At 41.0% G+C, this 16,671-nt stretch overlaps 1 protein-coding gene across 2 annotated transcripts in view; it reads left to right on the forward strand.

The window, feature by feature from the left end:
• Positions 1-353: 353 nt before the first annotated feature.
• Positions 354-16,671, forward strand: part of AP3B1 (adaptor related protein complex 3 subunit beta 1) — a 285,331-nt gene continuing 269,013 nt past the window's right edge. Inside the window, exon 1 of one of the 2 annotated variants that reach the window (XM_075591004.1) lies at positions 354-650. In XM_075591004.1, coding sequence (XP_075447119.1) covers positions 502-650 — 149 coding nt within the window. In that variant the 5' untranslated portion in view covers positions 354-501. The remainder of the gene's footprint in view (positions 651-16,671) is intronic. The other variant, XM_075591033.1, reaches the window with a different exon arrangement.

Below are 16,671 nucleotides of genomic sequence, written 5' to 3' on the forward strand. Positions count from 1 at the left end.
AAATGTATGGATGCTTCACAACAAGACTACATTTAAGTTTATCAAAAAGATTCACTGATATTCATTATATGATTTTGTTTTAAAGGCGCCAATCAATAGGGTGTTATTCCATTTGCAGCAAATAGTTGACTTCACTCCTTAGTGGGACTGGCAGCAACACACTTTTCACGAGGTCGCAAAAAATAAAAATCCCGTTGACACCTAATCACGTGACGCAAAACAAAAAAGCCAAACAACTTCCAACACGTGATAAAAAAAGATATGTCCCGCCCCCTCCAAGCAATGCCAGCTTGTCATTGGTCAAACGCTCGTTACCAAAGTAAATACGGAACTCCGTTCATTCAGTCTCTAGGCGTCGAATCCGCGCCATTCCTCCTCCTGTCACGTGATCACTCTCTGACACCCCTCCGCCCCCTTTGCTTTGCCCGGCTTCCGCGTGCCACTGCTAAGCTCTAGCAGCAGCCGTTTACCGGTCTCAGAACAAGGTGACGCAGCACCACCATGTCCAGCGCAATGTCCACCTCCAGCACGGCCCTGACCTACAACCACGAGCATAGCGGAGGAGGGGAGTCCACAGAGCTGGCACAGGAGGCCACCCCGGGCGGCACCACACCCGCAGGCTTCGGTTTCTTCAGCACGGACCTGAAGAAGTGAGGAGGGGACCGGCGGGAGGGAGCGGCCTGGGGAGGGCAGTCCCACTATTAAGTCCCATTAAGTTCCTCTCCCATCTCCAGTATCATTGCTCTTTAGTGATAAGGGGAGTCTCACTGTCTGAAAAAGGCTATCTTCCTGTGTAAATGTGTGTGTGTGTGTGTGTGTGTGTGTATATATATATATATACAGAGAAAGCAGACTGCTTTTATATATATATATATATATATATATATATATATATATATATATATACAGTCTGCTTTATCTGTTTATTTCTATATGACAGACACCATACAATTTCACTTTGATGGGAGTGCCAGCTGCCCCTCTGTTTTTATATATATATCTATATATAATTTTTTTTTTTTTTGGCCCGTCTCATTATTTAGGTCCAATAAATGATGCAGAAGTAATAGTGAAAGATTTATGTAAGTTCCATAGCTGGAAAGTGAAGGCGAAAAAAGTGCAAATAACATGACCAGGTTCATGATTTAGTTGTGATGTTTGTTCCTGGTTTTTTTTTGCCCCAATGTTTCCTATGTGTCTCACCCAGAAGAGTTATGTTTATCCCCCAGGTGGCCATACATCACTGGCTTGTAGACAGCACTCCCTGATTATAACTCATGTCAGAGGATTGCCGTGTGTGTGTATATGTATAGATTTGACTTGGTCGTAATACATATGTAAAGTTGTAACCAGACTCACAGGTCTGTTCTTTGCGTGTACATGTTCGTGTATGTTTGGGATACCCGAGTACTATTTAATTGCAGCTCTGAAGAGCTCTCATGATGGCCAATTAAAATGCACCACAACCTGTGACAGATCTTCCCTTCAGAATCAGTACTGCAATTGTGAGCTTAATCTGAATGATGTATCGGTTTTCTACCTCCTCCTTTATAAAAGTTCCCTCCATCCAAATGCTCATCGGTGGAAGATTAAGAAATCCCTCCCTAGCCTACTTGTCAAATCTTTACAGCCTGTTCCACGTGGTGCTCAGCTTGCGAGGTGGAGGCGGGTAGGAAACGTCCAAGACTCATTGGGGCAGATTCACTAAATTACCATACAGGTTATCACACCCCGATCCCGAGTTGCTGTTGAAGTCAATGGCAGTTATTGGCGTGCAATAACCTGTATCGGGGCTTGGTGAATCCCAACAGGTCCTTATTGAATATACTGTAAAGCTGTTAAGTTTCCCTGATATGAAGAAGTGCCTTCACAGCATAAGGTTGTGAGTTAAAGTTGGAGTCTCCATAACTAGCAGTAGTGATCCTATGCTTACTGCATGTTCTTTGGAAAAGATGCAGAAGTGTATTTCTGCAGGCTATAATGTCAAATTAACTGAAAACATAAACTGAATAATGTGTATATATTTCTTTGTGCTTGATAAAATACCTTATGCTACTTGAAGTCAGTGTAAGATTAGGATCGCCATAATTTTCCTCACAAATCGCATTGATTAGGTGTTTTATGTGTTGATCAGTGTGTGCTGCAGGGTAGATAAGGTGTTGAAGCTTGTGGATTGCAATGTGTTATCAAAAGTGACTCCTTTTTCCATTGTTTACTTTTCACATCTCTTATTGTAAATTGCTTCTTTTATTGCTTTATTTTTTGCTAATCATGTGACGCTTTGGATAAGTTGTTGCTGCTAAATAAATAGTCAATATAGGGGGGCATACATCATCAGACAGTAAAAATAAACTCACTGAAAAGAAACGTGTGCAAATGATGACGTTGGCAGCTAATGTATATATAGGAACTCTCAGGCTTTCAGAGCCCCTAACGATTTCTTCTTTAGTGACAAGGACATTTTTTTGAAATGTTGCCTTTTTAATCTTTTCGCTTACAACACATTACGGAGATAATATTGAGGCCACATTCCCAGTACGTGCTCACTTTCACTACAGTAAGACACTAAGCGGTTGATTCTATTAACTCTGAAGCATGATTTGCCTAAAGTTCCCATCTATGAGTTTAGAGAATCGGCCCGTAAGTAGCCTATCTTATACACTGGTATTACCTTTTTGTAGTTGACACACTTGTAGTCTTATTTTAAGTTGTAGTAATGAGTTTTGCGTTAGTTTCTGTACAATTGTTGGTTTTTATATTTGATTTGGGCTGACTGCACCATTCTGTTTTATTACTCCTTATAGGCAATACATTTCCGAGAAGATTTTAGATGTGTATATAAAAGCAGCATTCTCCACCGCCGAAGTTACCAATACAAAGCCAGAATGTGACATCACTGCTTTCTATTGGTGACCCCAGTGTCCATATTTGTACGTTTTTACACTTACAGGCCCTGTGGCCACTTTCAACTCCCCAGCTTTAAGGGACACAGTAGCTTACTTATAATTAGATTGTAGTATTTACCCTGCAATTATTAGAAAGCATTAATAACTGGTGAGATTGTTACCATTACTTCCTGGTATATTCATGTAATTGTACCTGTACTCTTCCCTGACATGACTAGAATAGCTTTGATCTCCAAACTAAGTCATGGCTGTTGCCTTTTGCTTGATTGCGGTTTTTGACTTAAGTAGGAGTTGCCATAACTGTAATCCTCCCTGAGAAGTTAGGTTTACATTACAAATCTATCTAGTGACGCAGAAGCTGTCAACATCTCTGTAGTCTTTTAATGCTGCAAGGCACTCGGCATTTGGATTGCCCTCTCATGCTATCGCCCTTTTCTTGGCACTTCAGTTAGCTTTAACGTTCATTAAACACTTTGCTTTTTATAATTGGAATTCTTTCTTTGCTGTTTTTTTCTTTACTATAATACCTAGGATGTCAGTAGGTAGTATAATCTGAAATATGATATTCGAAAAACATTTTTCACATCTACATTTAGCCTTCAAAATAAGAGCTGCATAATTTTCTACGTATGTAGAAAAGGTATTGTCACGTATGGTACACCTGTGAGCATGTGACCTGGAAAAGGGATAATACACGGCTATCTAGCTGACCCACTTATCACCTGTCGCAAAGGCCCCCTCAATCAAAATATATACCATCTGTCACGGACCGCACACTTGAGAGCACGTGATTTAGATATGCAACCAGGGTTCATACACACGGCTAAACTAACCAACTCGCCTTTCGCCTCTGCAAAGTACTTAAAATGAGTTAATATTTACCCTTGACTCGATTGCAATCTATATCTGTCTTCCGCTACCACCAAAAGATAAACGCAGGTAAAAAATGTACTGCCAGGGTCTAATGGTCCCTGTTTGTTTAGAAAAACTATGCTCTTAACACACCTGTTACAGCAAAATGTGTCCCAAAATGTACTTTACTCTACAGAGCGTGCAACAATCGGAGCCCAAAGCATTACTTATTAAAGTTAAGCTTTAATATACAAAACATTCAGTGCTTAGATTACAGAAAATATTATTACAAGAACATACAGTTACAATAAATGCAGACTAGTTTTTTAAAGTAAGGAGATAAACAAAGAATCTAACTAAAGGTATTTTCTTTACCGCTTTTTCGGCATCTCGATGAGCATCTATCAGTGGTTGACAAATCACCCAAAAATCTACTCGCCGAACCAATAAATCTACTCGCCACCTAGTCCCGCCCCCAATCCCGCCATGCTTGGGCGACCATGAGGAAGTCGCCACGGGCTGTAGGTGAATGGATTTGTCGAACACTGTCTATCATAGTCATTGTCATCTTTGTAAATGCTAAACAATTTCCAAACTGTAATTATAGAGCCCTCTATAAAGTTCTTCTGGTAAATCATTGATTCTCCCAATGTCATGTCTAACGGACTTTTTTTTTCCTTAAGAAAAGGGCAAACATTATTTGTTACAAAACATGTTATATGCAATACCTCTTGGTATTTATTTGTGTATATGTTGTTCCCGATAATGTTTAGCCTTAAACAGAAATAGAAATATAGATGGATTTATAGCGTATTCATCTATAAAAGTATTGCTGGCTTATAAGAATTAATATAATTATGTGGCTTACTTTGTTTAGGGAGATGAAAGTGTAGATATGGGTTTCAATAGGAAACACATCCACACACGCCCCGGTTTATGAGAGTTGTGACACGACAGAGATTCGATTCAATTATGTAAACAATATATATTTATTAGAACAACAGCAAAATAGAACACTTACACGGTAATACTACATATACTTCCTTATAAGGTTTGTACTTATTACAGGCCTAACAAAACAATACAGTTCATGCTGTCTAACAATACATTGATACAAAACATATATATATATATATATATATTATATATATATATATATATTATATATATATATATATATATATATATATATATATATATACACACACACACACAGATTTACAAGTGCACAAGAATTCTTATCATATTTACCTTCTCTGAGCTCTCCCTCCTTCTCCTCTCTTTTCTCCTTCTCTCCTAACTATCTGTCTGATTTTAAATGTGTTTCTAAACCCATACTGAACATGTAGGAGGTTTTGATTGGTTGAGGAAGTATGCTCAAACTAAATTGTGTGTGTGGCTTTGAAGATGATGGGAATTCCTAGGAATACCTTATCTATTATATGATGGGAATAACTTGTTGACAGGTAAGCAATCCTGATTGGGAAAATAGCAGCTGCTTCTGCCTGGGGGTCTAGATGTTAATTCAGGTAACACCGTTTTTGTTTTGAAGCACCTGATAATCAACAAGAGAAGATTTATTATCAGAGCGTGAAGTAAATAAACTTTTTTTTTTGTCTATCTCTATTGGGTTAACAATGTTTATGTAAATATTACAATGTATTGTATATTACATTACAAAATGTCCCCAAAAAATACAATTATGCAGTGTATGTGGCTTAACTTTGTTAGGTAAAATAGAATTTAAAGGTGCAATTTCCCCTACTCCAAATATGCTCTCCCCCCCCCCCCCCGACCCCCCTTTTTGTTCTTTAAAAAAAAAAAATTCTTTTGACATGTATAGGAAGCAGCGGGTCTTCAAACGTGAACCACGTTAATTTCAGCTCTGGGTGTACCCTTGTTCCTGAGAAGGTGGCGCCTGTACTGTCTCCGTACTGACCCATGTTACGTAGTCAATAGCAAGCTGCAACGACATCTGTCGCAGCTTTCTCTTGGCTGGCGTCACACACGAGATTTAAACCTTCATAAAGTATCAGTAGCACCTTCTCTGGTATGTACGTTTGGGGTCCCCGGTGCCTGGGAACACCTTCCGATCCATGTAAAAAATTGGGGAGGCCATGATGGAACTGCTCCTTTTTAAGGTAAACAAAACCAACATTGTATCATGCTAATCCATTATCACTTATGCTCAAGAAAGTTTAGTAAAGCCTTAAGTAAGAGAAAGTCCCTCTTAAAATCACTACTGCCATCTACAACATTGCAGCAGATGAACTCAGTTGCGGCTTTGATTGTAGACTGATGATATTGCTGTTCTCACTTGGAACAAACAGCCAGAAACAGTGTGGATAAAATAAGTGAGGCATTGTGGGAGAAGTTTATTTAGTGACATTTCGCATGACATTGATTGAGGCTATAGACACATGCATCTTCTCCTTGAGCTAATTGGGTATTTTGGGGTTTTGGATTCTCCCTACTACAGTGGTGATTATTAACATTTATACTGTAAAGTCAAGATAGTAGTAGTAAAAACTGTCAGTTCTCTTATAATATTTTTTATCTCAAAAGATGTTTTGGGGTGGAATTGCATCTGGAACAGTTGGGGTTTTGTGATAATTACCCTGCGGTTCACAAAAACATAACAGCCAACAGGGAAGGCCCCTCCCCAGCCTTTTTAAAAAATTTTTTATAGAAAGTGTTAGAGCAGAGGAGCTCAATCTTTTTGCCCTGCGCCCCCCTGCCGACTGTCCCCCTCTCCTCGCATCCCCTCCTCCTTACCTTGGCTCTGGCGTCATGACGTAACGTTGCCAAGACAATGCAACGTTACTTGGTGCGGCGCGTCACCAGAAGCCTTCTGAACCAAGGTAAGAAGTTAGAGGCCTTCGCTGCTTCGTCGGCATTTAATTTAAATGCTTTCGGGAAGCGCGCGTGGCCTCTGTAATCCCCGCGCCCCCGCAGAGAATCTCTCACTCCCTCATGGGCCACATTAGTCCCAGAGACATTTGTTGCAGGTTGTTATACCTTTTAATGGACCAACATGACCAAGTCCTTCATAAATATACATATTAATATGCATGTGTACAAGCTTTTTGCAATGTACATTTTTCAAGATCTTTATCTTGATGAAGTTCCATGTAAGGACCGAAACATTGATCCTCTTGTATAAACTACACAAGGAGTGGCTCAGTGTGTAAAGGCACTGACTCTGTAAACAATGACAGAGTTTGAATCAGGGGAACCTGGTTCAGTTACTGCTGTCAGCTCCTTGTGACCTTGGACAAGTCACTATATCTCCCTGTGCCTCATTCACCAATATCATAGATGGTAAGCTCACCTGGGCATTATACTGTAATTGTGAAGCGCTTTGGGTGGCATTGGGCGACAATCGCTGTATGAAATAGTTATTATAGTTGTTATAATAAACTTGCTAACTTTTTCACAAGATGAAAAAGTGCTCACACATTTTTTTTCCCCCTGTTCATGCATTGCTACCACTACTGTCCGAAGCACCTAAGCTAATGTTCCGTTGATGTACGAGAGTGCCTTAGTTCCCTATAGTGTGTGTTTAAGAAAAGGCCGGGGTACCTAAAATGTAACTCCGGGGGGTTGACGTTGCTGTGCCGCAGAGCCGCCGATGGGGAAGGGGCAGAGAGCCTGAATAGCATCTCAACCCCTCTTCTCCCCTCCACCCCCCCTGCTGCTCAACAGAACTTTGGCTCCTAAAATAGCCGGCTCATATCTATCTCTTTTGTCTACTCCTGATGCGCGCACACACATGCATCAGTGTGTGCGTGCATACACAACTTGTGTAAAAAGCATTTCAGGGTATTATCTCTATCCCCCACTCCCTAATCATGTTTATTTTCTTTATATAAACGCTTTTACATTTGTTTTGTTTGTTATAAATTTGTGTTCACAAAAACGCACGAAATTTACCAGGGTTTCTACATTCTTTTCTTATGCAAGGTTGGTTATTGGCTATATAATGTGAAACTGGTAAGTGGGTATAACCAGACAAGTTACATAATAATAACCATCCTCACACTGATGAGACCCAAAAAGTCTAAACAGCAGTCTGTGAGTAGGTTTACTGGCTATGTGCTACTTTTACCCAGGCTGTGCTGAAAATCTGTGTAATGTGGCAAGAATAAGCTTATAGGGGTCCATGTAAAAATGGCTAAGAAGTAAAGGGTGACAGTGTGAGCTCATTTGCATGTCATTACCCAGAATCCTTGGCTGCAGGGAAAGCATAATATACTAAGACGGGTGTGCAAACTGGGAGGCATGAGATTTTTGGGGTGGGGTGTGGCTTTGGTCACAGAGGCCCTGCGCTTCCCCGAAGGCATGTCAATTAAATACGAGGCCAAATGAGACCATGCGAGGCCTTTTAAATTCCCTCGGCATCATTTGACGCAGGGAGGCGCAGACTGAAAAGTTTGCGTACCCCTGTGGTAAGAGATGGGGAAAGACAGGGTTGCAGACCTGTTTGAGACATGCAAATGCACCACAAGTGATATTTTTATTTGCTGTACACTGTATGTTTGGTGTAGGGTTTTAGTATAATCTTCATTTTGTTTTTTGTTTTTTAAACTCGCCATAACTCTTAATGATATAAAGTCTGAAATTAGTGTAAATTTATGAGCACTAAATTCACAGCAGGAAATGGTTTTTGTGCAAATATGTCTAAATTCCTTAAGGAATGTAATTTCAGAAGATATATACTTTCTTGTGGGTATTTTAATGTTGGGTGGTAGTTTTGCCATGTCAAAGAAAGCATCTTTTTCGTTCCGACCTTACAAATTCAGGCGCAAAGAGCATCTCAACCGTGCTACTTTGGGGACTGAATTGGCTAAAACTGTATGTAATGCTTATATTTGCTATCAATATTTTTCTGTTTCTTGGTAGTTTTGTTTGTCTACAGTGAGCAAGTTTTGCATTCAGACATTCTTACTAATTTGGTGTCTGTATTACCCCCCCACCCCCCCAAAAAAACTGTTATTTGTGTAATCAGCAGACACCGCAATAATATATATTATAGGCTAAAGCTGTTGCATTCCGGGCATTATTGAAATCCCTGCTCTCTGGTTAAAATTCCAGGCATTATCTAATCGGTAATGACCTGGAGTTTTAGGCACTCTGCCAAGTTTTTCAGTCAATCAGCTTTCAGTTTTGATTCACAAAGAGTGAGATCAGCTCTCAGACAAGGGAGGTGATTGGACAGGAGGCACCAGCAAGGCACTGACTCCTCCCCCACCCTGCCTGCAGAGAGCTCAGCACAGGAGAGTGATGGGAAAGTGTTGTGTGTCTGTTGTGTGTCTGTTGTGTGTCTGTTGTGTGTCTGTTGTGTGTCTGTTGTGTGTCTGTTGTGTGTCTGTTGTGGTTGTAAAGGCGGCCAGCAGTGTTTTATTGGTGGGTGTAGAGGGGGCAGCAGAGTCTGTTTTGTTGGTGTGTGTTTTGTAGGTGTAGAGTGGGGGGCTGCAGTGTGTTTCGTGGGTGGAGGAGGGCTGCAGAGTGTGTTTTGTGGGTGTAGAGGAGGAGCTGTAGTGTTTTTGTGTATATAGAAGGGGGGGTTGCAGAGTGTGTGTATAGAGGGGGTTGGCTGCAGTATGTATGTATGTATTTTTGTATGTATGTACGTACAAGACAAAACTATCCAGGGCACTCAAATAAACAAAAGTAGGTCAAATCACTTGTCTTGGTAGTCAGGGTGCTAGCAGTGCAGCCAGGATCACCATCCAGCAACAAAAATAGAACAAGAATCCGCAGCACTCGCTGTTTTGTATCAATAGTAAAAAAGTTTAATTTATATCACAAGTATCAGTACATACAAGACAGAATTGAGCAACGTTTCGGACCTCCCGGTCCTTTCTCAAGGAGCATGAGCGAGGACTGGGAGGTCCGAAACGTTGCTCAATTCTGTCTTGTATGTACTGATACATGTGATATAAATTAAACTTTTTTACTATTGATACAAAACAGCGAGTGCTGCGGATTCTTTGGATTTTTGTTCTGCATTGATTCATGCATCCTATAATAGTAATAATCCCCCCGGGCCTTCCACTAGTCCAGCCATGGCATTATTGGCTAGTAATGCCCTGTTCTGAGGGGATTATTACTCAAGTATTCATTAAACTAAAAAAATTGTTAGGGATATCTGGAGCAATATTAAAGAACCATTACCTCCTTTTTATAAATGTGTTTTTTATTTTGTTTATAATAGGTTTGAAGCAGGTGGTTTCCGCAACTGAACCACGCTGATTTCTGTCCGGGGACCCCCTGCTTCTCTAGATACCTCAGAAGTGGCTGCCAGTTGCAGCTCCACCTATGGGAGGAACAGGGAGGGGGACGCACAATTGCTTTAAGAAAATGCTTTATTTTTTATTTTATTTATTTATCCCATCACATTATTTATCCCATTAGATGAAACGCAAACCTAGTTTTAATGGGTGCATATAAATCTACTCGCAGGAATCCTACTTTAACAAACATATAGCAAGACGGTTTTTTTTATTTTTATTTCTTAAACATTTGTTTTGTCCTGGTAAGTTGCATACACCTGTGATACTGAAGGTGTTAATGCAAGTTTGTGTTGTGGTAAAAAAATAAGAATGTCTGCCACATTTTCTACTTAATTTTTTTAAATTTTTTCCTCTTTATCTTTTGTGGAACTTTAATGTCCCTCTTTAAACTTAGTTTTTTTTTTATTTTTATATATATATATCCAAGTAAGGTCTATGTGGAGACATCTTGTGCTGTTCTGTTTTGCTCTATTATATAAAAAAAACAACCTCCTATAGTATTATATAACAGCCTTTATCCTAATTTCACATTGTATCATTTTTGGCATCAGATACTATTCTAATCCAGTGAAATCCACCTCCCTTGTATACTATTGTGATTAGTTTACCCATAACTTTGTAAATTGGAATTCTATGAGCTACAGTTTTCTAATTTCTCAATATTGTTTGAAACGTGTGTCGTTAAACATAATATAAGTAGTCGGCACCAGGTTACTGGCATAAAGGAAAGTATGTTTAGTGGGGAAAGATAGTTTGTCTAACTACCGTGCTGCTTAATGTGCAGTAATCTTGAAGCAGGATTTACGGTGTATCTAGCTAAATTTGCTGGAGATGGCCCAGGCACAGAAAGGGATGACCAAGACCATTCTTAGCGAGGTTCAATTGCGTTAGACCTACACAACAATACCCTAAACTGACAGATTAACACTATGTGATTAGTGACATTCATGATTTTGTTGTTGGTTTTTTATTTATTGTTTCTTCTCCAACATTACAAACAGATATTAGGCTAAGGCCCCGCTGCATGTGCCGGCGCTCCCGCCTTGCGTCCTGGCGGCGCGTGCATGGCACTTCGCCGCGGTCTTTAGGGAGCCGGTTTTAGGTGCGCGGGGCGTGGCCAAAATTAGTCGGGTGGGCCATGATTGGAGGCGTGCGGCCATAGCTTTCACATTGGATTATTAAAGATTTCCCTATACTTTCTGTCATTGATAGTTACACAATTATCACTCAAAGTATTGAAAGCAAATATGTTTAAAGTGTGTGTGTGTCTGTGTCCAGCATTGAGGAAGGATCCACCCCCCTACCCCCTCCTCATTGGCTCCCTGCCACACCACGTGATGTGTCGCCGTTCGGGATCACTATCCTATTGTAGCCCCTGCTGTCTCACGCGTCACAGTGCGTAGTGAGCCTGGCATTGAGGAGGGTCTGGGGACAGCTAGGGAGTAAGTAAGGAGCTGGTGAGTGGTGCGCCCTCCGCCGGATGCAGCGGGACCCAAGCCGTAGACTGCGCGTATAGTGCCCGCGACGGGCGACGTCGCCCAAAAACAAATGCATTGCCGCCGCGCGCGCTTATAGTAAGCGCGACGGCAACAATGCGACGTTGCGAATTTTGGTAGCTGCCAATATTTGATTTTTCAAGGGCTGTCGCCTCATGTGACAGCCCCTGAACCAATCAAATGCCAGTGCGGCTGTGACGGCACCGCAAAGCGAAATATAACTTTCGCTTGCGGCGACTGCTACGGGTGACATCACCCGTCGTGGGCACTATACGCGTGGCCTTAGTCTGTCTAATAAGGGAATAGATGTATTCCGGATATATTGGCTGTGAAAAAAAGACCACAGCTTATAAAATATATACCATGTTAAAGATAGTTAGCTGTGTGTTGGATTTCATGTAATTACTAATATAGTTGTAGTACTTTTTTTGTTTTAAGGGTGGGGATTTGGAAATATCTTTCTCTAAATAGCTACATTTTATTGAACAGTATGGTATTGTCTAAAGGAATGCACATGGCAACATGTGACAAACTAGAAATGACACATGGGAAAGATAAAATGCTTGCAGGAGAATGCAGCATGAGTAGTGCAAATATATTCGGGATACTTGGCATTGCCGGTTCCCTAGTTTAAGCAGCAGTTCACACTCCCCCGCCCCCATGTTCCAGAACTGATCCGTGGTTTCCTGACCTCCGGGGCATTCACTGGTTCCCAAGATATGTGTAGTTTTGTGTGCTGGTGTGACAGAGGGGGGGGAAAAATAAGACAAATATTGCTGCACGGTCACCAAAAGAAAGTCGCATGCTGCTTTCTATTGGACCTGGAGCTAGGGTTACCCGGTGGCCATATTGTGTCCACTAGGTGAGTATTCTTACCTGGTGGAGAAACTAAATATCTAGTATATTGGGGGGAAAAGGGAAGGAGGATTGGGGTTGTATTTGGTTCCTAGCTCTGTTTTTGGCATTGTCTTCTGTACATGAGTGTATTTTAGATGGGTTGCAATTTCTATATAATAGGAATGTATGCTGAACTAGTACAAGAAACAAACTTGTTCTGTGATTTTGAAAAATGTCAGAAAATGCTGTTTGTGCCTAATTTTTATTTTAATAGCCATCAGAACGGTAATTTTGGTCTTCTCGTATAGTAGTGAGAATTAAAATAATTGTTTGTTTGGACACAAGCCCTTCAGCTGCGTGTTAAGTACTGCATGTGCATACTGTATCTGAATGGAGAAATGCATTTTACAATGACCTATTTAGAAAAATAATGCTAACAAGTATCCACAAGATGTCAGTAGAACAATTGTAGTAAATAGCAACCCGATGCAAACAAACGTTTTCTATCACATTTTAGCAGCTGTCTGTGCATATTCAAAATGTTTGCATTTGATTGTCTTTACTTATTTTGAGAGATTTTTTTACCCTTCCAAAGCGGTTTAATTTAAAAAAAATCCAATCAGCTCTTGATGAGCCCCTGGACTGTTGTATTTTTTTTTTTTGAAGAATGTCCAATGTGGGCGGGATTCCTGCTTTAAATTTGACCTAAGTGGAACTAAACCATTAGGGAGAATTTAATTTGATTCCCTGAAATGTATAGCTTTGTTACCTCTCTTTTCCCTGTGTGTTGGAAAACCCTTATTAAAAGTGTGGTCCTTTTTTCATCCTACTCTTGTATCGTTCAGTAGTTTTAGATTTGATAAAAGAGGACATTTACCTTCTGATATTTCGGTTTCTGCATATCCTTTATAGCAGCCATTACTCATGGGATAGCTCCTCCTCCTCACAGCAGCTAGACCGCTCCTGGGACCACTATATGAGGGGCTGTTATCCACCTTAGGTCAGTTAACATTTGTCAGAGCTCTTTAAAAGGAAGCGCAAAATATATTAATATGCCAAATATAAGAAGTCTCAAGGGAGGGACGTGCTCTGCCATAGAGGTCTTGAAGAAACCGAAATACCGGAAGGTAAGTTTCCTCTTTTCTTCTACATCCTCTGACTGCCAAATACTAATAGGATGAACTCCAAACTTTTGGAGTTGCGCCCCCCTGCCTGCTCTCCCTTGCTCTCAAGCCCCCTTACCTTGTTTGCCAGCGTCAAATTATGCCGTGGGGTCACGTGACTCCTGCTGCATTGCCATGGCGACGAAGCACAGCAACTCTTCTGAATCCCGGTGAGTGAGTTGGAGGCCTCGGGGAAGAGTGTGGGGCCTCTGCAACCGCTGTGCCCCCCCAAAAAAAATCCAGTGTACCCCTGAACTAGAGTAATTATAAGAGGGATTGGGGGGTGGACCCATAGTAGTATGAGAGAATGGGGAGGGGGGAAACTGTAACGGGCATGGAAATTCCAAGTGATGGAGAAAGCATCCCTGGTTATGGTTTTCCGGTTGTGCCATCTTGTCTCGTACATCTGTACTTTCTTGTTGACAGCTGATGCCTGGGGTCGACTTACGGTTGACCCCATTTGCAAACGAAGTGATCAAAACCTTTTCTGGTCTAGTTCCCATTCTCTTGGGTGAGAAAGTCGGCCTTGTAATTTGTGACTCCTGAAGTGGAGGCTGCATAGATACATGAAATCTTTTTCCTCCGTGTAGGATTCGGGAGGCTTCTGAATGAACCCTTGGACTCCTTGTTCCCCTTTGTATGTTTAAATACACTACTGCAGTGATGTCGGTTAGAATTCTCAACGGGGCACCCTTCAATGGCCTGAAGAGCTTGGATTGACAAAGAATATCGCTCGAACCTCCAATACATTGATTGGCAGACTTATTTATTGATGTCACTAGTCCTTGGATCACCTGATCCTGACGAACCACACCCTAGCCTGAGAGGCCGACGTCAATGTTCAATAGTGTCAAGATCGGATGTGTCAGACTTGCCCTCGCACAAGTTCCTGATTGAAGTCCTCTGTTGCCAGCTGAGCTTTGTGCTTGGTAACAACGGGAAAAAGAATAAGGCATGGCCAAAAAGCAGTGTGAGAAATACATGTAGATGCGGTTTAATTATATTTGAAATGAAAAAAATTCACATGTAATTTGAAAAGCTTATTGATCCCACAGGTGGATGCAAGTCCTCTTTAGTGAAGTAACATATCAGCATGACATTCAAAAGGAATAAATGTGAACAAAAGATTAAGGTTTCTCCATTAGGGAAAACTTGATGATGATGTTTATGTCCCTCAATCTAGTGCTGTACACGAAATAAGCAATTGAAACAAACAGTAATTGAACACAACCACTTTCCTTGAACAAGGGACTGTAGAGGTACTCACGGGATCCCTGTAAGTGTGGGCATCTATTGGCGTGCTCCGAACTGGCAGCAGTATAAAAGGTTTATTGGCATATTACAAGACAGGGTAAAAACACTAGCGCGTTTCATGCCCTTCTGGCGCTTTATCAAAGTGACTCTTTTTGCTAAAGTGCCAGTAGGGCACAAAACGCGTTTGTGTTTTTACCATGTCTTTTAATATGTGGCAATACATTTTTTTTTTTATATATATATATATTTCTGCCAGTATTTGGCCTTCCGTGTAACTGTGCTGTGCACCGCTATTTCTTCTTCGCTGATAACGGGAGCCTGAATTCTAGAGTAAGATTTTGGTGTCCCCAATACTCAGAATTTTTTGGGAGTGGTGTGTAATGATGTGGTCCAATGCACTATGTCTGTGACTAAAGTCCTAATCTGTGCATGAATTGTACCCTTTATGGTCTTATGAGGCTTCTGAACAATCAGACCTCCTTCGCAATCTTGTAGACATTGGAGGTTGGGAGTGACACTAGATTTTTTTTTTTCTTGTGTTGAACACAGCTACTCAATGGAAGCATCTGAGCCGACACAAGCCTGCTTTTCTTTAGGTTGATTTATCTGCCCGTAGTCTACTAATACTATAAAATGTTTTTTTTTTAATATGTATATAATATAGAGCTGAAAAAGGCTTGTTTTAGGACAACCAACTCTTCTTTGGTGTCCTCAATATTAAAGTCGATCTCTTATTCTTAATGAGCCGTCCATCACGGGTGAGGAATCATCTATAAGTTTCCGGAACACCTGCCTGCATTGAATAATCAATCAAAATATCAGGCTGCAAATCTAATGAAGTCTGTGATCTGGTTCTTTCCACAGATCGTTGAGACTGCACTTTTTCCAAAACAAAAATGCATCTTGTACTCCACGAAATTAGTCAAATGTACAGAGTTTCTTCCTCCGTACAATCAGAACAAATTGATTTGAGGTATGTAGCTTTCCTCTCCAGACTGGATTTTGCTAATTCTCTGCTGATGGGTCTCCAAAAACATATCAAAGCCCTGGAGCAAAAAAAAAAAGCCCTGTCTTATAGCAGGCAAGGAGAGACCACATCTTGACAGAATTAGGAGATCTGCACTGGCTCCTGGTGGAGACAAGGGTACATTTTAAGCTCTTGACCCTTACCTTTAAAGCTATCCATGGACTAGACCCCTTTACCTTCTGAACTGCCAAATCAGTAACACCCCCAATCAGGCTCTTGGATCTGCCCTCAACTGATTGAGCCTCGGTTTAAGGTCCATAAAGCTGGAGGGAGAGATTTTTAAAGAACCGCCCCAAGACCGTGAAATAAGAGCTCCCTGTGGCTTTAAGAAATCAGGAAGCTTTACTTTCTTTCAGAAAATAATTAAAAACCTTCATATTTAAACAAAACCTTGCAAACAGACCCTAATACACTGGCAGCCAGCTTTCCTGCTCCCATTCGTGTCCCCCCCTTTTGTTGGTCTTCCTGTCGTTCCCCTATATGTTTTTGGTAGGTCTGGGCTGGGGATGTCCCCCCCAAGTTCCTACACGTTCTCTACTACTGAGTTTCTTGCGAGTTGCGCGTTCATTTTTTTTAAAAATAAATCGGTGCTAGCATCATGTTGTAGACTGCACAGTTTCTGTTTTATCTGTATGTTGTCTGTGAACAAGGCAGTGCTCAAAATATAAATTGTTCAGGATCGCTGTTAGGGTTTTTCAAAAAGGTGCAGCTCCTAACAATTAGGTGCTCTGTAACAGCCATTCTGATTAATGAGCAGGTGCTAAATAGCTGCGTAGTAGCAGACACACAAGGCAAATGGTAATTTAGCCCTAGAAACTGCTTTCCTGGGCTTAACCTGAG

The sequence above is a fragment of the Ascaphus truei genome, chromosome 1, assembly GCF_040206685.1.
Source record: "Ascaphus truei isolate aAscTru1 chromosome 1, aAscTru1.hap1, whole genome shotgun sequence".
In the NCBI taxonomy this organism is placed as follows: Eukaryota; Metazoa; Chordata; class Amphibia; order Anura; family Ascaphidae; genus Ascaphus; species Ascaphus truei.